At 41.3% G+C, this 26,117-nt stretch overlaps 1 protein-coding gene across 18 annotated transcripts in view; it reads right to left on the reverse strand.

Annotated features, from left to right (window-relative positions):
- Nucleotides 1-26,117, reverse strand: part of KIF1A (kinesin family member 1A) — a 2,189,582-nt gene that overhangs the window by 944,236 nt on the left and 1,219,229 nt on the right. For all 18 annotated transcript variants that reach the window (XM_044071047.1, XM_044071036.1, XM_044071035.1 and 15 more), the window contains one exon: nt 6,422-6,494. In XM_044071047.1, coding sequence (XP_043926982.1) covers nt 6,422-6,494 — 73 coding nt within the window. The remainder of the gene's footprint in view (nt 1-6,421; nt 6,495-26,117) is intronic.

A 26,117-nucleotide genomic window follows, 5' to 3' on the forward strand; every position in this document is an offset into this window, starting at 1 on the left:
ACCGAGAAATGGGGTTGCCTTTGTGGGGTACTATCTATGACAAGAGTGCCGTATCAAGGTAATAAGTACTGTAGGAGCAAGTGCTACGTTTAACAGATAGAGAATAGTCTACTTGGAGTCAAGTAGAGATGATCTTTTAATTATAGGATACGCTGATTAGATCAGTAGTATAGTTCGAGGAAGGTAGTTTTAAGGGAAAATTTGAAGAGTGGACTTTAGGTAGCCGAATAGTTTAAACCTGCTTAACGGCTGCCCTAGTGTACAACAGTAGCAACTCCGCTAAATCGGCTAAATCGGGCTAAATCGCTAAAGCGTGCTTTATAGCAGGGGCTGGAAAAGACAGGAAATGACCCAAAATGGCCAACAAACCACAAGTCACTGCCCTAAACCACTCCTCTGAGGACAAATGAAGGAGTTATGGAAATGACCCTAGTGGCCAATAAAACTACAGTTTCAAGTCAGTAACCACCTCTCCGGGGCAGGAAGCTGCTCAATGTTAGTCACTGCCACTGATGAACACAGAGACCCTCCTTCAGCCCAAGCAAAATGGCCTCACAGAAACTTTCAAACAGTTCAGGAACAGCAAGCCTGTAACTGAACTTTTTAACTCTCAGAAAAGTGGGAAAAAGCAAGATTTTTTTTTTTGTTTTGTTTTTACAGAGATAGCAGAGGTTCACAAGTAATATCAAGTTATAACAGTGCAGTAAATGACCCCACACAAGAGTGCTAGGTCAAGGACAGAAAATATGCAAGTTTTAAGAAAAAAAACGATTTAAAATTAAGTGCAAACAGGAAATTCAGCAAACAGCTTTTGGTTGTGCTCTAAATACAGCTACTAATACAGAAATCAAGTTTAACAAGCCAGAAAATGCTCAAGCTAGGCAGCTATGCAGAAAAACTTAGCAAATAAACAGAGAAAAAATACTTAAAATCTCAAAAGTGGCTCCCTTCTTCTCTCAGTGTTTTTTTCCTCTTGGAGGGTGCTTCACCAACAGCCAACAAGCCTGAAAAGACGCTCAAACCACGAGGCAACTAGGTTTTAAGAGAGGAAGATGAAGGAGTTATGGAAATGACCCCTAGTGGCCAATAAAACTACAGTTTCAAGTCAGTAACCACCTCTCCTGGGGGCAGGGAAGCTGCTCAATGTTAGTCACTGCCACTGATGAACACAGAGACCCTCCTTCAGCCCAAGCAAAAATGGCCTCACAGAAACTTTCAAACAGTTCAGGAACAGCAAGCCTGTAACTGAACTTTAACTCTCAGAAAAGTGGGAAAAAAGCAAGATTTTTTTTTTTGTTTTGTTTTTTACAGAGATAGCAGAGGTTCACAAGTAATATCAAGTTATAACAGTGCAGTAAATGACCCCACACAAGAGTGCTAGGTCAAGGACAGAAAATATGCAAGTTTTAAGAAAAAAACGATTTAAAATTAAGTGCAAACAGGAAATTCAGCAAACAGCTTTTGGTTGTGCTCTAAATACAGCTACTAATACAGAAATCAAGTTTAACAAGCCAGAAAATGCTCAAGCTAGGCAGCTATGCAGAAAAACTTAGCAATACTTAAAATCTCAAAAGTGGCTCCCTTCTTCTCTCAGTGTTTTTTCCTCTTGGAGGGTGCTTCACCAACAGCCAACAAGCCTGAAAAGACGCTCAAACCACGAGGCAACTTTCTACTTTTTCGAGAGCAAAATTCCAACTCAGGTCCTATTTTTGGGCCTTTGTAATTCTCTTCCCCATTACGTTTTGGCTCTGTCATGATTTCTTGCGCTAACTTTGTCATCTGTTCTCTATTACAAACAGAAGCACTTATTACGCCGTCCCATTTAAAGTCATTAAACAGAGCATCGCCTGGTATTAAATTGTCTGGTTCCTTTTTTGATGACATAATAGACACTGGTAGGGGGGGGTTTCTGTATGTTAATAGTAAATTAGAAATATACTGAAAACATCATTATAATTTGAAACATACTGGAAATTCTGATGATGACCAATTCACTTAAGGCATGCCTTTGGGAGGTGTGCAAAAGCTAAAGTACCAAGTGGAACTATAAGCAGACAAGGGGAGGGTGCAGACTCTGCACAGGAAGGATTTATATACTTGATTCTTCTGAGAAATGGAGAACTAAGTGGTAAACACACACACACACACACACACACACGTGTATATATATATATATATATATATATATATATATTTATATGCGTGCGTGTGTGTGTGTTTGCATGCATGTGCACGTTTCTATCTATATATATGCACCCCTCTCTCTCTCTCTCTCTCTCTATATATATATATATATATATTTAGGTGGTGCACGTGTCTGTGTGTGTGTGTGTGTGTGTGTGTGTTTGTGTGTGTGTACGCATGAGTGTGTATAAACTGAGACCTGCCTAGGTGCAAGACGGAATTGCCTTGGGGAGTGTGCACTCCACACCATGAAAACTCCATCAGGTGAATTTGCAAATGTTACTGTATCACTGTAACCATCACACAACCTTCTATCTCTAAAATGTGGAACACTATCTCTGAAAATATTGAAAAAAATGGGCAAAATGTGAAACCCTTGCAAGGAAGCTCACAGCATGGCTATCTACTGATTCTTTGAACTTAAAAATATTTTTATGAATTAATGTGATTCATTATTATTTACCATGGACTAGCCACCTGGTGGTGTGAACCTTGGCTCTAGATGATTGTCACTGTTGAAATGACACATTAACCCCATGTGCAAAAATGGGGAGAATTGGTTGTGGATGGATGGATTGTCATTTGTTTAAAACATTCTTAATTTTGAAAGTATGGAACCCAGAGTTTTTAAGTCTTAAACTGAGGAAATGTTTCTATTAATGCTGATCAGGGGACAGCTCTAATCACTTTGTGTTTAAGTGAGTGTGTGTTTGTGTATCTACTGAAACAACAGGGGGAGCTGTAAAACTGGCAGAGTTTGAGTTGGAATTCACACTACCTTTCTATGGGGCCAACTTGCACTACTGTGCCTGGAGCTATGGGAAAAGTCTGACTTCCGTTTCACTTTTTGTTTCACTCCGAACACCCACTACCGTGCCTTAAAAATATTTGCTTCAGTAAATAGTGCTCTATTATCCCATTAGCTAGCACTCCTCCCATGTAGTCATAGAGATATATAAAAGGCTTTTAGGCCTATACATGTCCTTCCCTTATTGGCTGGATAGTCCCTGTGCAGCTGCTACTTCCCCTTCTTGTTGCTTTGCCATGTGTCCTATGTAGTCACAGAGGTATATAAAGCTTATATAAAAGGCTTTTAGGCCTATACATGTCCTTCTCTTACTGGATGCATAGCCCCTGTGCAGCTGCCACTTCTTCTTCCTGTTTCTTTGTCATGTGTCCTATGCTATTGTGACTGCATCCATGATTTTATATCCACCACTTTCTCAGCAGCTGCGGCTGATTCCTTGTTTCTGTCAGCTGCCTTGAAGAGACAACATTCAGTTTACCACTCACATTCTCTTTCTCTAGCCCTTGTCTTTCTTTCTTATCACTTGATCTTCAAACTGTACCCCAAATCACATGGTTCACCCATATCATACCTTCCTTGTCTTTCTTGTTGTAAACAGTTCTACTGCTTCTAGCTTCTTTCTTTAGCCCAGTTGTTTTAAGCCTTCATCGTTACTGCTTTCTTCTTATACCTTTCACTAACCTAACCTTGTTTAGTCTATGTTAACACTACAGCTCTACACACAGTATTCAGGGGTGACCTTAACAGGACAGTGTAGAGTGGTATTAGGGCCCCACCCCTATGGAGTCAGACTACCTTGTAGAGTAGCCTATCATCTGATTTGCATTCACTGCTGCTGTTGCATTCTGTTCCACATCGTCCTTCCTCAGGGTGATAGTGACACAAAGCCTCTCCTCTTCAGTGCTGTCTGGTTGCATACCCTGTTCTAAATAATTCTCCTTTGAATTCTAAATTCTAACTACAAACTGCATCATTCTAATCTTCACGGCTTTAAACTGTATTTTCTACTTTTCTCCCTATGTCACCTTTCTTTCCAAGTGTAGTTAAACACTCTGCAAACTGAGTCTGATCCTCTACTGTGCCATTTGTGAATATACTTACATTGTTTTCCAGATGAGCTCATGTATGATGCACAGATACTGCAGTAGGATTGTTTCTAAGAATATCCACTACAGTGGAAGTCTGCTACAATGGCTTCCACCTGAGAGTGTATTCTTTGGTCATGGCTGAAAAGGGTTACCTGACCAGACCACCTACCTTGTTAACAAATGTAACAGATATAAACTAATAAATGTTTAATACACATATACCTACATGCATTCATTGTTGTGCAACCACTACTCTCTCTTTTATGTATACGAGTCAATATTTTTTCAATTAAATTTCACTGGACAAACTCCCACTCCATTCACCTGCTTCAGCAAAATTTTAAGTGATACTTTCTCAAATGCCTTTATATAGGGGATTCATCTCCCATTGAGGTTATCCAGTTGTAGAAGATTATTATGATTGTTTGGCACACTTTATTTTCTTAACAACCTTTTTAACATCTCCCTCGCTCTTCTTTCTCTCTGCAGCATCACTGAGCTTGAAATATGTCTTCAGATGTACTTCTTAAGTTCCCCATAGTTTTGCTAGGCACTTCTGTATGGATTACTGGCCTGTGATTTCCTGAGTTCATCCTTGAACTCTCCTGCTGTGCATAGTTACTAATTCTAACTCCTCTTGTCCCCTTGGACTACCCCGGACCACAGGAACATGGTCTTTTAGTGCACTTACTGGCAGCCATGCCAGGTCTATGCACACTGTTGTCATTTAACTCTTTCAGTTCTTCTTTCACCTTTTCTTTTTTGATTCCTCCATCAATCAATGATTCCCCCTACTTCCTTTCTCATCAATCCATGAATCCCTGTGTTTTCTTTCCCATCAATCCATGATTCCCCATGTTTCCTTTCCCATCAATCCATGATTCCCCACACTTCCTTTCTTCCATTCCCATGTTGATACTCTCCTATGCCCCCTTCTGTGATGGCCACTGTTCAGCATTCATTAAGTACTTTGGCTTGGGATTCATGGCAATTGATTGAACACTATTTCTTCTCACCTCAAGGTCAGAAAAATGAGGAAGTCAATGACCCCAAAACTTTGAGTTTTAGAAAAATAAGAATTTTCTGTACGGGTGGGTAAGCTCCCTGCTTTGTGACAAGGGAACTGATTCAATTGTTTCTTTTTAACTTACTCATTGCAAAAGCAATACAAAAATTCAATTCTTGCATTTTTTTTAACTTATAATATTTTTGTGTTGCTCTTTAACTTTCTACAACTTTGTTTATGTGACATTTAATCATTTTGCAGAATTTGTTTTAAGTGTGGTCATGTTATTATCTTACCTTACATAAGGAAATGAGGTCAGTGTTTATGGTACCTCTGATGAAGTTCTTGCATTGAGCTTAACTCATTAAAAGTAAGTCCGTATGATTGCTGCGCTGACTTTTTTTTTTTCTTTTAGCAGTTATACTTTATCTTTTGTTATCCTTTCCCACAAGGAGCACCTTACGTTTACATTTTCTGTTCTTCCTGTGATTGTGCTCATTACATTGAGGATGTTTCTGCCAATCAGGATCTGGGCCTTTTGTTCCAGTTCCATTTCAATAGATGCCGTCAATATTTCACTCGCCTTCTGGACTAGTGAGAAAAGTGTCCCCTACTGAGCTCCTGACAGGATTACGTCTCCCATTAACACAACCTTTCTTCTCTTTACTTAACTATCCTTTTTTCAGCTCTGTCTCCTTCTCCTCTTCCTTTGTTGTATGCTTTACTGCAGCTTTGTCACACTGAGCACCACTCAGCCCCCATACCTCCCGGACTCTGCCCCATATCTCCCTGTCTCTGCCTTCTCTATGTACATTATAGTTTAGAATTCCTCTGCCTCACTGTTTTTAACTGTCTATGTTTCTGGTAATACCTGTCTACACCACTCTGGAGTTGTTACATGGCTTTCAAATATTTTTTCACAAGCTTATGGCATTTTTTTTTTTTTGGCATTGCCATGTGTCCCTCTGCTCATCCACCTTATGTCACCCTAGTCTTTTTCCTCGACGTCCATTATTTTCCATTTAACTTCTGCGCTGACTCATCTTTCAAAACAATCAGACCACTAAGAACATTAAAGCAATAAAAATGGTACAGACATCTTTCTTGAAAGTAGCACCTACTTATCCATGACGTATGTGTAAATAAGATAAACTGTCTTCCATTTTGCACTAATGAGGCAAATTAGCAACAAGTCTCTACAGCTAGCCCTTTCTCTTTGAAAGATTGCAACTTTACATTGCGTCTCCAGTTTCTGTTTACTAGTATGGTGAGAATGGAAAATGGGGATTCCAAGCATTAGAAATGAGGGATAAATTAATCAAAGCTTCAACTTACTAGCCTCTGTTGCTCCAAAAGGTAGTTGGCTTCAGCCCGTTCCTTTCGATATTGATCCTCCAGTTCCTGAAGTCTGTAGGATTGTGTAAAAAAAGAATTAAAATAATTTATGCTACTTAAACTGGATTTAAAAACACACTTCACAAAGTTAATAGCCTTTATATAGTGGTACTAATGTGAAAGTACAGCATATTAATAAGAACTGAAGTATAAAGTCATCATGACTTGATGCCCCTTGTTCATTCAAACCCATCTGTATTCCTTCTGTACAAGCTGTTGTTTACGCATGGAAAGAAAAGTTTAGCAAAAGCAGAGTGCCACACAACATTATAACAATGCTACATTTAAACAGCTTTGTTCTAAGGATCTTAACTATTATATAACTGGTTACAATTATTCTGGTCATTGAAAGAAATACGGAATAGAGTGAGCCACAAAACAAGATGGAGACAGGCGTTGTTTTGGTAGTGCTGAGGGATAAAGCACTGACCATGAAACACTTGTGTTCATTTTGTGGCATGGGTGCTGGACAACATGGGTGGAAAGGGGTGGGGTGAGGTGAAAGGCCAGTGCTAGTTCACCCATCCTGAGGGAGGGACGCAACCCAACACCAAAGCCGTAGATGAGGGTAAGGTGGTTCACACAGTCTATATTGACCTCACCAAGGCTTTCGACATCATCCCCCATTCTGGAATTATAGCTAAACTCACTAAACTAGGTATAAATCCCTATGTCACAAGATGGGTTTCCAACTGGCTCACTGACAGAACCCACACTATAAAAGTTGCAGACTCCAAATCTGACCTCAAACCAGTAACAAGTGGAGTACCACAGGGTTCAGTCCTGGGACTTCTCCTGTTTGGTATCTACTTCTCTGAAGTACAGGCTAACACAGACGGCCTCTGGCTAACGAAGTTCACAGATGACTGCAAACTAGGAGCCATAGTCAAATCCCGAAATAATGTGGACATCCTACAGAAGGGCCTCACTGAGACTGATGCCTGGTGTCAGAGCCATGGCCTCAAGCTCAATGCCAAAAAGTGCAGTGTCATCCCCTTTGGTAAAATCTCTGTACCCATGAATTACCACATAGGCAGCAATCTACTTAACACCGAATGTGTGATAAGAGACCTTGGGACCCAGGTGGGTAATAGTCTCTCCTTTGATAGTCACATCAGCACAGTAGTCAGGAAGTCCTTTTACATGGCACACCTCATCATAAAAGGGTTCTCATGCAGGAAAAAAGAGGCCATTGTTCCCCTCTACTCGACAGTCAATAGACCCATTATAGAGTACAACGCCCCTTTTGGAATGTACCTCACAAGACATCTGCAGCAGCTGGAAAGGTCACAGAAGTAGCTCACAAAGAGGATTACTGGCCTCAAACAAATGCCCTACACTGACCGTCTCAAAAAACTCCAGCTTTATTCTGTAGCATATCGCCTACTCCGAGGTGATCTCTGCCTAACATATAAAGTTATGTCAAACCCAGAACTGTTGGACATGCTACACCTAAAGAAATCCCAATCCCTCCGAGCTACACATTCTAGGGACCTAAACCTTGTCTCCACAATAAACAGGACATGCTGGAGGGATAGATTCCTGTCCCAGAGACTTCCCATACTGTGGAACAGGCTACCCATCTATGTCAAGCAAAGTTCTTCATTAGCACTCTTCAAGAAAAATCTTGATGAGTGGATGGGAAATAGGAAAATCACCCCGGGGATCCCTTCTGTGTCTCTGCTCGACAATGTCACAGGAAAATAACTTTCTTGGGTGGCGTAAGCCAGGGAACCTTGTTGGCTAGGCTTACGTAGGCCCTTGGGCTGATAGCCTACCTATGAACCTATGAACCTATGCTGCAATATAGACACCTACTGGAGTAGGATGTACAAGTTTTACTAATACAGATCTAAAAACAAGACTGGAAGAGTATGCAAAAAAAAAAGAATCAAATGTCCGCAAGTAAGAGACAGAAGAACTGAAGGTGTGGGACATGAAGCAGAGCTGTATCAAGAGCAGGAATGGAACATTTCTCTCCACTTCTCAGTTTTCATTCCTCTCTTCACACTCCCTCTGCACTAGTTACAGACAATACCATTTCTCAGACATTGTAAAATGAAAGCCATTCCTATATTTTAATTTTTTTCGACATTTTATTTTATCATTTACAGGTTCATGTCATCTTGAAAGACTACCTTTCCAGTCACTCACCTTCAGGCAACTCCATATTTCGACTACAGAATCTGTAGGTGGCACCCTTTTATATCCTGTACTAAGCACTGCACCCATGGTCTCTAGGAAAGCCAAAAACTCAGAACTGCTGTTAGGTGCATATGCATAAACAAAATACAGTCTTCTCATTTGCCGCTTGTATCTGCATTGAGGTAACCCTCTTATTCCCTGGTACAAATTCCAACAGAACAGCACTCAGAGGGAGGTTTTAATACCCATTCATGACATCTGGTTTAAAAAGCAATGCTATGTGCTGAGGTAACTGAACTACATCCACCTCATACTTTTCAACCTCTCCGTACAAGCTCCAGCAACTTCCTCAGCAGTAAGGTGACCTTCCTGTCACTTCATTAGCATCGCAACTGACCACCTCCTTCTCTTTACAAGAGTTAAGCTGAAACATGAGCTCTATGCAGCTTTTTCAGGCTGAAGTTGTGCCAGACTATGTAGGTCACACAGCGGCTTTGGCAAGGCTGTGGGAATGATCAAGATCCATATGTAACTGCTGACAGTGTTGAATACTTGTGTCATTTCTGTGTTGTACAGACAGCTTAGACAGTACCTCTGGACTGACAGACTGTGGTAGATTTCTTTTTTTTTCAAACAAGGTAAAAAGGTGGATGTTTCAATTACAGAGGGATGACACTTTTTAGACTCTTCATGAAAGCGTATGCCTGCATACTGGAAAGCAGACTTTGTTCAATAGTGAAGGATGAGATATAGGAAAAGTAATTCACTATCCTGGATGAGGAGCACTGGATGAACTCTTATAGGTTCATAGGTAGGTACTAGGCTATTGGCCGTAGGGCCTATATAAGTCTAGCCAAATGGTACCCTGGCTTTTGCCACCCAAGAAAATTATTTTCCTGTGCCCCTGTCAAGCAGAGCCACAGAAGTGATCCTCGGGGTGAATTTCCTATCTCCCATCCAATCATCAAGATTTTTCTTGAAGAGTGCTAATGAGGAGGTTTGTTTGATATAGAGAGGTAGTTTGTTCCAGAGTATGGGAAGTCTCTGAGACAGGAATCTATCCCTCCAGCATGTTCTGTTTATTGTGGTGACAAGGTTTAGGTCCCTAGAGCGTGTAGCTCAGAGGGATTGGGATTTCTTTACGTGGAGCATGTCCAACAACTCTGGGTTTGACATAGCTTTGTATGTTAGGCAGAGATCACCTCCGAGTAGGTGATATGCGACAGAGTAAAGCTGGAGTTTTTTGAGACGGTCTGCGTAGGGCATCTGTTTGAGGCTGGTAATCCTCTTTGTGAGGTATTTCTGTGGCCTTTTCAGTTGTTGTAGATGCCTTGTGAGGTACATACCAAAAGGGGTTTTGTACTCTATAATGGGTCTAAAGAGTGATGAGTAGAGGGGAACAATGACCTCTTTTTTCCTGGATGAGAAACCTTTTGTGATGAGGTGTGCCACATAGAAGGATTTCCTGACTACTGTGGCAATGTGATTATCAAAGGAGAGACTACTGTCCACCTGTGTCCCAAGGTCTCCTATCACACTTTCGGTGTTAAGTAGACTACCGCATAAGTGGTAGTTCATGGGTACAGAGTTTTTACCAAAAGGGATGACAATGCACTTTTTGGCATTGAGCTTGAGGCCATGGCTTTGACACCAGGCATCTGTCTCAGTGAGGCCCTTTTGTAGGATATCCACATTGTTAGGAGATTTTATTATGGCTCCTAGTTTGCAGTCATCTGCAAACTTTGTTAGCCAAAGACCTTCTGTGTTAGCCTGTACTTCAGAGAAGTAGATACCAAACAGAAGAGGACCTAGGAATTAACTCTGTGGTACTCCACTTGTCACTGATCTGAAGTTGGATTTAGAGTCTGCTACTTTCACAGTGTGGGTTCAGTCAGTGAGCCATTTGGCAACCCATCTTGTGACATAGGGATTTATACCTAGTTTAGTAAGTTTGTCTATAATTCCAGAGTGGGGGATGGTGTTGAAAGCCTTGGCGAGATCTAGATAGGCTGTGTGTACCACTTTACCCTCATCTACAGCTTTGGTGACCACTTCAAAGAAGTCTGTCAGATTTAGGAGACATGATCTGCCTTTTACAAACCCAAACTGGGTAGGGTCCAGAATCTGGAGATTACCAATGTCATTGTTTATAAGTTCCCTGATGATACGCTCCATAGCCTTGCAGACCAGGCTTGTCAGGCTAATGGGGCGGTAGTTCCCGGGGTCCGTGGTGGCTCCCCCTTTGTGGAGTGGGATAACCATTGCTGTGAGCCATTCAGTGGGCACAAAGCCTGAAGTGAGGCTATGATTGAACATGGTACTTAGGTGGGGTGCCAGTTCGTTCTGTAGCTCATGTAGAATGCAGCCTGAAATGTTGTCAGGTCCCATGGATGCTGTGTTCTTGGCTTTGGAGAGTGTGTTTTTTACCTGTGCAGCCATGATTACAGGTGCTTTGCATTCTTCCGGTATAGAGATGGGCCCTTTAGGGGATGAGAGAGGGGTAAAGTTAGCACTGAACCTATCTGCCAGGATGTTGCCAATATCAGTTGGTTCTGTATATTTAGTGCCACTGTGTTGTAACTCAGAGCAGATCTGATTGTTGCCATTGAGATTTTTGACATAGCTATAGAATGCTTTGTGGTTAACTTTAGAATCAGTGGCGATTTTGTTTTCGTAACTAGCTTTGGAGGATTTTATGAGGGATCTCAGCTTCTTACTGAGGCTGAGCACGAAGTTCCTCCAATCATGAGATTTTACTCTTTTTTGCAACAGTTTCTTTCTTCTGTTGTAGAGTTTGTTTATAGCAGAGGACCACCAGATTGGCTTCCTTTTTTTGGAGGATAGCATCTTGGTTCTGTTAGGGATTGCATGATCCATGCACTCGTGTAAGTGCTTATAAAGTGCAATTGTATAGGATTCAGCAGTCGTATCTCTATTGTCCGTAAGCATGGGTGTCATGAAGTTTGCCACTTCTGTCTTAAGAACAGTGAAGTTGGCTTTGGAGAAATTTTTTACAGTGGTTTCCCTAATGGGGGGCGGGGCTGGGATGTGGATGTCTAGGGTGATTTGCTTGTGGTCGGATCTGACCAGTGAGGAAGTGACCTCTGGTGTGAACACTGGTTGCCCATGTTGGTAATGACCAGGTCTAGGATATTGCTGCCCCTGGTGGGGGTGTGGATAAGTTGATCCAAGGCACTGGAATTTATGAATTCGAGAAAATGTTGAGCACAAGAGTTGGTACATGAGTAGTTTTCCCAGTTAATGGTGGGGTAGTTGAAATCACCCATTATTAGGGTGTTAGGTTGTACCCTAATATTTTCCAGTGTATCAAGAAATGAGGAGTGAGAATCCTGGGGCATGGTGGGGGATCTGTAGCAAGCTAAAATTTGCCAGAGTTAGTTGCACTTGGATAATCTCAGATGCATTATGCTGAGCAACTAGCCTGGAGGTGTGGATATCCTTAATGAATATGGACACGCCTCCGCCTTTAGTGCTTCGGTCCAAGTTAGGTGGCTGAAAGATGTGGTATGAATTATAGCCTGGTAATGCAGGGGTGCTCTCTGGAGCTTTGAACCAGGTCTCTGTCACTGCACAGATGTCGATGTTCTCCATTTTAAGGAGTGCCTCGAGTGAGTGCATTTTGAGGTTTAGACTTCTAGCACTGAGTAGCATTACCCTCAGATTTTGCTTGCTTGTACCTGTTACAGTGGTGAATTTGTCATTTGAATCTTGCCTAAAAAAGGCACTATAGGGGTGGCAAGTGCCTTAGCCAGTATCTGGAATGCCAAGTGAGGCAGGTGCAGGCCATCTCTGGCAAAGCATCGTGGTTTGTCGATCATGTCATCCCAGGCAGATAGATACTGGATCCCCTTAAAATGACACCAGAAGCTTAGTCAATTGTTGAAGTCAATCATTTTGTCCTTGTACTGTGGTATCATTCTGGGTGGCGGCAGGATGCTACTCAGGGCTAGGGTCATACCGGCCTGGGCTACAAGATCAGAAAGCTCCTCCATGTCTCTTTTCATGTAGTCCAGGGAAGTACGTCTCAGGTCATTCACACCAACATGGACAATGACAGAGTCATACTTATACTTCCTGTGGAGTGACCTGAGTCATGCGTTATGTGGCGGATCCTGGCACCTGACAGGCAGCTGACAGTGACTTTCTGCTTGTTTAGCCTGGTGAGTGGAACATCAGTATGCCTGACTATAGAGTCACCTATGACTTGAGTGTTAGGTACGTTTTTATGCCTTATGGACTGTGGTTGAGTGGCACATTGAGTTTGTGAGCTATGTGTGTTTTGGGTTGTGTTGGGGGGTGGAGGTTGCTTGCGTTTCTGCTTTGGAGGTCCCTGTTGATTGGGTAGATTTTTTGTGAGAGCCTCCAGGAATGTACGTGTGCATTTTGTGTTTCTATGTGTGTGTTTTGGTGGTGTAGGTTTTGAGGGACTGTGTGATGAGTGTGGTGTGGTGCAAGTGTTTACCTTCTCCTATTGACTGCCTAGTCCAGTCTTGGGTGAAGAGAGCTTTGCTTCCAGTTTGGTTATATAAGTGCATCTCTCATGTGTTGTAGTGTTGGGTGGTAGGAGGAGAGGGTTGTCTGGGTACATGAGGCAATTGCTGCATTGCCCCAAGATGCCCAGATTCATCAGGTAGACAGGAGAAAACACCGGTAACTGACCCTTAGACATGCCTGGATAGGTGCTTATTTATTAAGTACTAAAAACTGTTTTCCTCTAGACAAGTGAGGAAAGGTGAGTGCTGTAGTAGTTTGTAGCTTATTTAGTGCTTACAGTGAGTTCTGAACAAGTGCTGAGCTCAAAGAAACAGATTTGAGTACTGAAACTAGAAAATTGGCAAGTTCTAAGAAAAAAAAATTAAGCTAGAAGGCTTCCCTCCAACACAGAAAGGCTTGGGGGCTCAGAAGCTTACAAACAGTCCTGGATACAGCAAATTTGTATCTGGACTCAACAACTTATAGGAAAAGCAGGAAACAAGCTTAGGGAAAAAAAAAATAAAAAAAAAAATATATATATATATATATATATATATATGTATATATATATATATATATATTTTTTTTTTTTGTAAAGTGGAAAGGGGAAAGGAGGAGCAGAAGCTAACTTGGTTGGCCTTCTCAAATGTTCTCCCTGGAATAGGTAGAATGAGGTAATGACACTAGACTTGGAGGAGTGCCCCAGATTAAATGTACAGTAGGGGTGGGCAACTGCAAAGCCACCAAGTATAAAAACAGGATACGAAGAGGGAGGGAGGGTGGAAACAAAAATCAGAACAAACAAACCTAACCAGATGCTTAACAATTGTACAAAATTCTACTTAATACCTCACACACAGTGAGTAAAATAAAAGTGCTATAAATAACTCAGAAATAAGCAAAAAACAGGATACTTAATGTTATATATCTCAGATTCGTTAGCTCAGAGCCCTTCCTCCAACTTCCTCAGATTAGCTCAGTGTGAAATGGCAGAAACAGTCACAAGTTAACTTCTAAGTAACAATGTTGAAACCTGAAACAACTTTAAAAAAGGCTTGAAAGAACCAGTGAAGTGCTTATTCCAAGGCGTAGTCCAGGCAACCCCAGTCAGCCAATGACCACAAACAATTCACTCTCACTGAAATGCTGTACTGGCCTTGGCTAAGCTATGATGACCTGGGACATGTGCTCAGACACACAGCCTCTAATAACAAACAACTAGGCCCAAAACACATGCCTGAGTATGGACAATGCTACACTACCAACACTACTTAGGTAGAAAAAACTGCAGAAATGTTTAAACAAGTAAAGGATCAAGGAGACTCTAGAGAATGCTTTTAAATGCAAACAAGTTATATGATACACTCCTAGCAGGAAATCAGAACAAACAAACCCAACCAGATGCTTAACAATTGTAGAAAATTCTACTTAATACCTCACACACAGTGAGTAAAATAAAAGTGCTATAAATAACTCAGAAATAAGCAAAAAACATAGGATATTTTATGTTATATATCTCAGATTTGTTAGCTCAGAGCCCTTCCTCCAACTTCCTCCAATTAGCTCAGTGTGAAATGGCAGAAACAGTCACAAGTTAACTTCTAAGTAACAAAGTTGAAACCTGAAACAACTTTAAAAAAAGCTTGAAAGAACCAATAAGGTGCTTATTCTAAGACGTAGTCCAGGCAACCCCAGTCAGCCAATGACCACAAACAATTCACTCTCGCTGAAATGCTGTACTGGTCTTGGCTAAGCGATGATGACCTGGGACATGTGCTCAGACACACAGACTCTGATAACAAACAACTAGGCCCAAAATACAATCCTGAATAAGGACAATGCTACACTACCAACACTACTTAGGTAAAAAAAAACTGCAGAAATGTTTAAACAGATAAAGGATCAAGGAGACTCTAGAGAATGATTTTAAATGCAAACAAGTTACACGATACACTCCTAGCAGGAAATCTGAACAAACAAACCCAACCAGATGCTTAATAATTGTAGAAAATTCTACTTAATACCTCACACACAGTGAGTAAAATAAAAGTGCTATAAATAACTCAGAAATAAGCAAAAAACAGAATACTTAATGTTATATATCTCAGATTCGTTAGCTCAGAGCCCTTCCTCTGACTTCCTCCAATTAGCTCAGTGTGAAATGGCAGAAAGAGTCACAAGTTAACTTCTAAGTAACAGCGTTGTAACCTGAAACAACTTTAAAAAAAGCTTGAAAGAACCAATGAGGTGCTTATTCCAAGGCGTAGTCCAGGAAACCCCAGTCAGACAATGACCACAAATAATTCACTTTCACTGAAATGCTATACTGGCCTTGGCTAAGCTATGATGACCTGGGACATGTGCTCAGACACACAGCCTCTAATAACAAATAACTAGGCCCAAAACACAAGCCTGGACAATGCTACACTACCAACACTACTTAGGTAGAAAAAACTGCAGAAATTTTTAAACAGATAAAGGATCAAGGAGACTCTAGAGAATGTTTTTAAATGCAAACAAGTTACACGATACACTCCTAGCAGGAAATCTGAACAAACAAACCCAACCAGATGCTTAATAATTGTAGAAAATTCTACTTAATACCTCACACACAGTGAGTAAAATAAAAGTGCTATAAATAACTCAGAAATAAGCAAAAAACAGAATACTTAATGTTATATATCTCAGATTCGTTAGCTCAGAGCCCTTCCTCCAACTTCCTCCGATTAGCTCAGTGTGAAATGGCAGAAACAGTCACAAGTTAACTTCTAAGTAAAAATGTTGAAACCTGAAACAACTTTAAAAAAAGCTTGGAAGAACCAATGAGGTGCTTATTCTAAGGCGTAGTCCAGGCAACCCCAGTCAGCCAATGACCACAAACAATTCACTCTCACTGAAATGCTGTACTGGTCTTGGCTAAGCTATGATGACCTGGGACATGTGCTCAGACACACAGCCTCTAATAACAAACAACTAGGCCCAAAACACAAGCCTGAGTATGGATAATGCTACACTACCAACACTACTTACGTAGAAAAAACTGCAGAAATGTTTAAACAGATAAAGCATCAAGGAGACTCTAGAGAATGCTTTTAAATGCAAACAAGTTATATGATACACGCCTAGCAGGAAATCAGAACAAACAAACCCAACCAGATGCTTAACAATTGTAGAAAATTCTAGTTAATACCTCACACAGTGAGTAAAATAAAAGTGCTATAAATAACTCAGAAATAAGCAAAAAACAGGATACTTAATGTTATTTATCTCAGATTCGTTAGCTCAGAGCCCTTCCTTCGACTTCCTCCGATTAGCTCAATGTGACATGGCAGAAACAGCCACAAGTTAACTTCTAAGTAACTCTTTCTTTTTTTCTAGGTGTTCTTTGCTACTGTTGCTACTGACCACCAAACCTCCTCTTATTAAGTTAGAACAGATTTGTTTCCATACATTCAAGGTATCCAAGAACCATACATAGCATTTTTATGATGCCCTTAACCTCACCCTTGTGTGGAAGGATGAGTGATCGTTGTCACTCCAGAGGCTAAACACATTCAACATGCAGGTGTACACCTTTCTGCAGGTGTGATGAAAGCTATCAGTAAACAGTGGCTTGGTAAGCTGAAGACCCACCTCCCTAGTCATGCATTTTCATTGCACCCCCTTCTGCAATGATATGTTGCACTGCATTTCCTGCTATAAGTGACCCCTCCCCCAGGAAGGGCACACCTATTCTCCTCTGCCAGCTACATCAAGTGCTGAAGCCATTAAACAATCTCAGGCCATCAAAGCCACAGTGATGACTTTATCTCTACACTACTGAAGTGGCTAACTGTGGAGCAATTCTTGCTGATATACAGAAAGTGTCATGCAATTTAAACATTATTGCCTATATGTATCTAGTGGACTTAGAGAAAGCATATGGCTATATATTCCTGAATGTGGAAAGTGGGGTCCCATGGCTGCTGGCATCTGCCATTCAGTTCCAGTTGAGGAGAAAGATGTATGCCACCATTCTTGCCATTAAGTCAGATTTGTTAAAAGTGGGAACTGGACTCCATCAATGGTGTGCCTTTTTTTCCCCACTGTTTGTGATTTTTCATGGATAAGATATCAAGGTACAGACAAGGTCTGGAGAATATTCAAGTTGGGGGTGTGAGAGCTGCATTATTACTGTTTGCAGATGATGTCCTGTCTGCACATCTTCAAGTAATTCTGGTTTCCAGCATTCTCTGGAGTATTTAAATACTGGGAGTGAAGCAAGGATTATGAAAATCAGCTCCTTCAAATCAGAAGCTGTGGTTCTCTCCCTATAAAGAGCAGACTTCTCTCTCAGCTGGAGGAGTTTATGTATCTTGGCATCCTATCGAAAAGATGATTGTGAAACTGATCAGCAACTGTAGCAGCAACACTTTACCACTGATTGTGGTAGGTAAGCAACAAAACAGTATGTATACTGTACCACTAAAAGAAGAGGATACGTGCACTGCACCACTGCTTGTGGTAGTTGAGTGAGCTACACTATGGCACTGTACCTTTGGAAGCAGACTATATTTGCACTGCAGCACTGACTGCAGTAGGTAAACTACTTTATGGTATCCATATTTCACATTCGGATGCGTAGGTAACCTAAAGTACAGTATGCATACTTTACTTTTGATGCTAAGTACACTTCCACTGTATCACAGATTGTTATAGATAAACTACAGTAGTGGTAAAGATCTTGGAAAGAAGAAAATACTACATAGTGTACCTTTGCACGTGTAACTAAATTACACTATACTATGCACACTGTACCACAAATGCAGAGTATGCTTACACTGCATCGCTGAATGTGGAAGGTAAGCTATAATACAGTATTACTACTGCACCTTTCGTTGAGGAGTTTACTTTCACTACCACTGACTATGGCAGGTAAAGTAAACTACAGTATGCATACCATAACTTTGGAACTGTAGGTAATCCATGTTACATTATGCCTACAGTACCGCTGCATGCAGAGAACACTTTGACTGCACTGTTTACTGCAGCAGGCAAGTTACACTGCAGTATGCATGTTGCCCCTTTATATGCAAACTATGCTTATACCGTACCACTGACTGTGCCAGATGGACTTCATTGCACTACAATATGCGTATTTTACCTCTGAATCTATAGATAAGCTATGCTACAGAATGCATATGTGGAGTTATTGCATTCCTGATTGTAGTAGATAATCTACACTACAGTATTCACACCACCTTTGGATGAAGAGTTTACATTCATTGCAGAAGTTTTTTCTGATGTTCTCTTCTTGGTGTTGGCTAAGCAGTCCATATCTTCACAGGGGAAGATGAAATTATTGTTTTTGATGAAGTATTTCACGTCTTCTATTGTGTTAAAAATCCATGTGCTGCTGGATAGGAATAGTTTAGCTGTGTTGGATACCACAGATGAGATTTTATATTATATTGTTTTTTAAGAGTTTAATTATTGGCACAAACTCTTTTCTTCTTTCCAAGATCTTTAAAATATGATAATTCTTAAAACTAATGTTCTGACTTATTTTCAACAGAGTCTAAGGCCAAGCTGCTTTTAAAACTAATCCTTTATCTAGAAAGGAAAGGAATTTCACAACTCTAGACTTTGGTGGTATAACAGAATTTACAGGCATACGTTTCTCAGTTGCCCTACGGGCTCTTTGAATTCCATATCATAGCCTTGTAGGTCTTTGATACTTACAATAATTAAACCAATTTTGCAATCATCTGCATATTTAGTTGGCATGATTTTTATATTGGAATAATTGCAGAGACGAAATTAAAAAAAGGCACGGGACTCAATGTGGGTAGCCTTTGAGGAAATCGTTTGAAGGTAAATTCCATATATGAAACTTAGGAAAGATATCTGACTGGAAAATGTCCAGTTCTGAGTAAATTCTCCCAATAAATCCCTTTAGGAGTTTTTCTTATACACTTAGTCACCTTGTATTTGCTAGTTAGTGTCTCTTTGCTGGTAAAAGCAAATTTGACATAAGAGCTATTCCCAGTGTTACTTCTCCTTAACCGTACTTCAAGAAAAATAAGATCTAGACCTCAATTTCCAAAATTAGCATTTCTGGTCAAAAGTTTGTATTTTTTTATAAATGTTAACAATATACTTAACAATACCCGAAATTTGAGTGAGGTGATTAATGATATAGCATAGACTTCATCGCCCTTTCCTTATCACTATTTTTAATATTTTGATTATTTTTATATTTCTTTTCCTGTTCCTTCTATCACAATATAAATAATTTAAGTATTTAACTGCACACGTAATTATGCAATTTAGGAAAACGAATGAGTTACTTGTTAGGTTTACAGAGAAGAAATCAAGAAACGTAGTTAAAAATCAGATGATCAGGCGTTCAAAGCTGACAACTGACGACACAATATTTAATGAAAAACATGATTAATTAATTGATATGTTTCTAGGTGGAGGTTATCCTATGATACTTTTGGATTACTTAAGTGGTGAAATTTTACAAGACAGGATTACAAAAAAGAAACAATTCTCAGTGGAGAAACATAGGAGAGTATACACAACAATTCTGAGTTTTTGGTAAAAAAATTAAAAATGATAACTTGTTGTGTCTTTCGGCTTTTCCCGGTTAGGGGTCGCCACAGCGGAACTCCGGTCCGCTAATGATTGGCAGTAGATTTTTTTATGTGCCGAGTTGCCAGCCCTGACGCACAACCTTCAATGAAGGTACGCTCATTCACGCATGTCTCCACACAGAACACGCTCTAGCTGGGAATCGAACAGGACGTCTTACTGTGAGGCGACAACACTACCACAGCACCACCGCAGTATAACATGACAATGATAACTAATATGTGAATAATAAGAAATGGTATAAATATGCATTTCAGGCAGAATACTGTGTAAATGGAGCCCAAATCAAGTACTTAAGTTTTACAAAATAACTGGAAAATTCTTTTGGGCTAATAAGGTTTGACTGATACTTTGGACTCTGGTGCACTATTTCTTCATAAAAAAAGTAATTTGAAAATTATGTTAGAACGAGCAGCACAAGTTACAGTAAAGTACAGCAAAATCAATGAGACATTTGTGTGATGGTCTGGTAAACAATGCAAATTAATAGCAGCAACTTTCACAAGTAATGTTGCTAGAGGAGCATTTTTTATGAAGTAAATAATAGATACAATTGCAGCGGTAGTAGTTTAGTTCATACTGCAGTCTGTGCTTTTTCTGAAGCTTTATACATAGGAAAAACTAACAGAAAATTGTACTTGAGAACTTGAAACCATACTTATGCTATAAAAAAGTACAGTTGTGTACACTTACCATAAATGTAGATGTTTGAATGTATTCACTGTTGCAGTCATTACATTTGGGTTATCTGCTTGCAGGTAGCCCTCTCAAAGTCTTGGGTCCTGCGTCGGTTGCTGTCTCATCTTACATGACGTCAGGTAGTCAGGGGTATGAAGCATGCAGCCAATGCCATTACATCAGTTTTTCTTGCCCCAGATGTCAGGTGCCCCCATAATGGGAAGCAATTATATACAAGGTTACACCTCCAACAAAAAGCAAATACACCAGAAAGCTTTAAGCATAGCAAACAAGAATAGAGGTATAGTCAATAGAAGTCAGGGAGCTGGAGGGAGGGTAACCAGGACTGCAACACTGAATACACTCGAACATCTACATTTATGTTACGTGTACACAACTGTACTATGTTCTTCGTGTTTCACTGTTGCAGTCATTACATTTGGGTAGATTCCCAAAGCTAAGGAAGGGAGGAGGCAGTAAGATAGCATTAGGACCAGCTATAAGGCCATGCAAGACTGCACTGGCAAAACCAGCTCTGGATTTAGAAAAAATTGGCAAGTGGTAATGCTTGGTGAAGGTATGTACAGACCTCCAGGTAGCATCTTTTAGGATGACACCTCTGAGAAAGGCTGTAGAGGTAGATGTAGCCCTGGTTGAATGTTGTCTTATCCCCTGTGGGGTAGGTTTTCCATGATGCTTATAGCAGAAATGAATGTGATGGCCTATCCACTTAGAAATGGTTTGCTTTGAAATGGCCTTCCCCTCTGCCCCTGCAGCAAATGCAACCAGCAGCTGTTCAGATTTCCTGAGAGGCTTAGTCCTGTCCAAGTAAAATCTAAGTTGTCTGTGCACATCCAAGGAGTGCAGTATTCATTCCCCTTTGTTCTGTGGATTAGAATAAAAGGTTGGCAAATGAATGGACTGATTAAGGGCCACACTGGATACCACCTTGGCCATAAAGGAGGGACTGGTCCTGAGGGACACCCTGTCCACATGAAAGATGATGAAAGGCTCCACTGCCATGAGGGCCTGTAATTCAGGCACCCTTCTTGCTGAAGTGATGGCTAGGGGGAAGGCTGTTTTCCAAGAAAGGAATTTCAACTCTGCATTTTCAGCTGGCTCAAAGGGAGGTAGAGTGAGCTTTTCCAATACAAAATTAAGGTCCCAGGCTGGAGAAGGGGCTCTCCTGGGTGGTCTTAAGTTTTTGTCCCCTCTGAGGAATTGCTTCAGCAGTGGATGAGAGAAGAGGGGTGGCTCTGTATGGCTCTGTATTATAATGAGCTGAGATGGCCGAGGCATGAATTTTGATGGAAGAAAAGGAAAGGCCCTTGTGAAGCATCTCAGTTAAGTATTGAAGAATGAGCGGTAAATTGGGCACAGTTGTGTCCATCCCCTGTGTCTGGCTCCAGGAACAGAATCTCTTCCATTTTTCAGCATAGGATTTTCTAGTGACTGTGTCTCCTTGCCTCCAGAATGACATCCATCACTTGCTTAATGAGTGATGGTAAAAGAGAGGTTATGTAATTAGCCAGACTGCAATTTTCAGAGTTTGAAGCTGTGGGTGCAGAATCTGGCCCTCCTGCTGGGACAGCAGGGCAGAGGTCTGAGACAGGTGCCATGGTTCCAGAAGTGACGCACTCTGCAAGAGGGGGTACCAGTGTTGGGTGGCCAGTCTGGTGCAATAAGTATTGTCCTTGGTTGGTCCTGTTTGATCTTTAGTAGCACTTTGGAGAGGAGAGGCAGAAGGGGAAAGGCATAAACTGATAGGTTTTTCCAGCTGAAGGACAAGGCATCCACTTTCCAAGATTGTCTGTGGGGAATCCTTGTGTAGAATTTGTCCAATTGGTAGTTCTGAGGGGAGGCAAACAGGTCTATTTCTGGGCTCCCCCATTTGATTCTCAGAATGTTGAATATCTTTGGTTCCAGTTTCCACTCATGTGGGTCCATGAGATTTCCGCTTAGGTCATCTGCCAGTGTATTTAGCTTGCCTGGCAGGAATTGAGCTTATAGGTGCACTTGGTAGCTCAAGGCTGTGTTCCTCAGAGCCATGGCTAGTCTGCAGAGGGGGTATGAATGGGTTCCCCCCTGCTTGTTTATGTATCACATAACAGTGGTGTTCTCCGTCTTTACCAATAATTGTCCTGGAAGAATGTGGTCCTTGAAAGCTGTCAGAGCATTCTGTACAGCTAACATTTCTTTTTGATTGATATGCAGGTGCATTTGACTCGGGTTCCATTTGCCCTGCCAAGTGAGCCCCCCCATGCATAGTCTGATGCGTCTGTTGTTAGGGTTTGGGCAGTAGGGGGTAGAGTGAATGGCAGTCCCTTGTTTTGGTGGCAGGCCTCTGCTCACCAAAGGAACTCTGTCTTTAGACAAGGTATGATAGGAATCATTGATTCTAGGTCCTGAGAATGTTGGCACCATAGGCTTTTTAGATACCATTGTAGTTTCCTCATATGCAGTCTTGCAAATGGAATTAGTAGAATGCAAGAGGCCATGAACCCCAGGGCTTGCAGTATTTTCCTTGCATATAGCTGGATCTTTGTGGCCAGTAGTTTGAAGTAGGCTGTCAAATGAACTTGCTTCTCTGGTGTGAGGTATGCCATCTGGGAAGTTGTATTCAAGCTTGCTCCCAGGAATACAGTTTGTTGGCAGGGTACTAGATGTGATTTCTTTTCATTTATGGTGTACGCCAGAGAAGTTAGTAATTTCTTTACAAATGCCAGATGATTTAATAGTATGTCCTGGCTTTTTGCCTGAATTAGACAATTGTCCAGGTATGGGTATATCTGAATATTTCTTTGCCTGCAAAATGCAATGACTGGAGCTAGGCACTTTGTGAATATACTGGGTGCAGTGGATAAGCCAAAGGGCAGTGCAGAGAACTGATAGTGCATGTAGCCTGCTCTGAAGCATAGGTATCTTCTGCAAGATTCCCTTATTGGGATGTGCAGGAAGGCTTCCTTTAAATCCAGTGTTGCCAACCAGGCATTTTTGCCTAGCATAGGAAGCAGCTGATGAAGAGTTAGCATTTTGAATTTTGGGATTACCAAAAAAGTGTTTAGGATAGACAGGTCCAGGATAGGACGCCAGGAATTGTCTTTTCTGGGTACCAGGAAAAGTCTTGAGTAGAAACCTTGCCCCCATTCTTCTTCTGGGACAGGCTGCATAGCCCTGATGCTTAGAAGAGAGAGAACTTGCTTTTGAGCCTCTGCCCACTGATTTGGGGGTAGGTCTGGCCAACCGTTTGGGGTTGATAAGGAGGGGAAGTGGAATCTGTATCCTTGGGAAACTATATTTAAAACTCATTTGCCTTGGGTAATGAGTTCCCAGTTTTTTGCATGCAGGGTGATCTTTCCCCCTAAAGGAACAGTCAGTTGAACAGGGCTTGGAAGGTTTAAAGTTAAGTCAATGTGACAGTTTACCATAGGGGGATGTCTTACTACTTCCAGCTTTGGAAGTGGGAGCCCCCCACTGCTTAGACCTGTGAGTACCTTGGGACTGAAGCCTGGGTGTTCTGTTGGTTCTAGGTTTGGACTGAGAAGGCCTGGAAGAGGCAGGAAAGGACCAATTCTTAGAAGGCCAGTGCCTATTAAATCTGGGAGGTTGTACTTGCAGGAAATCTTTAACATTTTGCATAGATTTAGCTTTTTCCTCCATCTTTTTAAGTACTTCTTCTGCTTTGTTGCCAAACAGGTGGTCTTGGTTTAAGGGAGCATCCAGTAATTTAGCTTTAACATGATCTGGCAAAGATTACTCCTTAAGCCAAGCATGCCTTCTAAGTACAGACCCAGTGACAGCAGCCCTGCAAGATGCCTCTAATGAATTAAAACCATATTGCAAAGTATGTTTTCCAACTTGTTCAGCAGAATGCATTAAATCCTGTAATTCATATGAAACTGGCAGTTTAAGGCCCTAATGACCAAAGTTGCAGAAGTGTATACCTTCTTACCCCATCTGTCCAGGGCCCTGGAATCTCTATCAGAGGGGGTAGGGTTTTTGGCAGTAGTAGCCTTAATGCCTTTGGGCCCCTGCAAAATGGTCTCAGGATCCACAGTAGGATTCTTAAAGAGGAACTTGTGAGAATCAGGAACTCTGTAACACCTGTCAGGTTTTCTGGGAGCTGGAGGTAAAGTGTCAGGGGCCAGGCTAGATTCCAAGAAGGCATCATCTACAATGTCCAGTACAGGAGGGACAGCTAAAGGCCTGTGTTGAGGTAGAAGTAAGAATTCCCTAAGCCTCTTTTTGGAGTCAAAGTAATTTTGGCTTTCCCAGTGGAAATGCTCCCTAAGAGTATGCAAAGTTTCACCAAAAGAGAAATCCTCCGGAAGGGAAGCAGAGGGAATGGAGTCCTCTGCATCAGAATCCTCGCAGGTAGATAGGGGCAACTCCTGGTCATCAGAGAAAACAGAAATTTCAGAATCCTGATCAGAAGAACCAGAAGGAAAATCAGTTCTAAGCCTCTTAGAGGGAGAAGGGTGGCTTCCCCTGATTAAAGTAATAAGGTCTTCAGCCATTCTTATCATTTGTTTTTTAGGCAAAGGGGTTTGACCATGCAGTTTGGGAGTCAGTTTTCTAGACATGGGTTGAGATTTAGGCCTTGAAGAAGAAGATGGCGTCAGTTTAATATGCAAGTCAGTAGGCCTGAATACACCCTCAGAAGCCGGTGCCTGCACAGCGGCTCTGGACCCATCCAAGGTAGAGACATCCGCAGGTTCCACAGTTGAAGAAGCATCTCGGGGCATACCAGACTCCAAATGGGTCTCAGTAGAGGCCTACGAATCTGAAGTAGCGGGTATCAGGGGCTGCGAAAGCACCTCACTGAGTACCGGTGAACTGGTGACTAGCTTAGGAGAAGCGTTGTCAGCAGCTTTGGACCTATGCAGTCTGTCTCTGTTTATCTTTGCAATTTTTTGAAATGCCGGTAGTCAGGTGGCTTACCGAAGCCATTTCTGGATAATTGAACCGAGTACCAAAATATTTAGATGCAAAAATGAACTGACGACGAATAGTTCAAGGTTTGAATAAGGCACAAAACCGACAGCGAGGTACATTGTGGTCTGGGCCTAAGCAAGGAATGCAGTACGAATGAAAATCTTTATGAGGTATTTGCTTTCTCCAAGAAATACAATTGTTAACTTTTACTGACATCTGTTAAGAGCAAGAAAAAGGTTCCCCAAATGGGGTACTTAGCTTAGTTGAAGATTTCGGATCTGAAACTCAAAAACAAAAATTTCCGGAGTCGGCCGACCAGCACTTGCAAACTGCTTCTGCTTCGGGCACCGCACGGCAAGAAAGACTGATGTAATGGCATCAGCTGCATGCTTTATACCCCTGACTACCTGACATTGTGGAAGATGAGACAGCAACCGACGCAGGACCCAAGACTTTGATAATCAGGCCGACTGAGGGCTACCTGCAAGCAGATAACTCAAATGTAATGACTGCAACAGTGAAACACGAAGAACATCAACAATGATATTAATGCATTATGTCAGCATTCTAAGTTATGTATTGATTTCAAGAAGTTCACTTTTAATGTTATTGACAATGTAAAAGAGTAAGGGATGTGTGGTGGTGATTTAGAGACTCTCTTACAACCAAGAGGCTTAATTTACCAACTTTAAATTCAGGAAGGGCACCTGGTATGAATGAGAAGCTAGTAGCAAATGTTTTTTAGAAT

This window comes from Protopterus annectens, chromosome 5.part0 (genome assembly GCF_019279795.1).
Source record: "Protopterus annectens isolate FY-2018-M chromosome 5.part0, PAN1.0, whole genome shotgun sequence".
Taxonomy (NCBI): Eukaryota; Metazoa; Chordata; order Ceratodontiformes; family Protopteridae; genus Protopterus; species Protopterus annectens.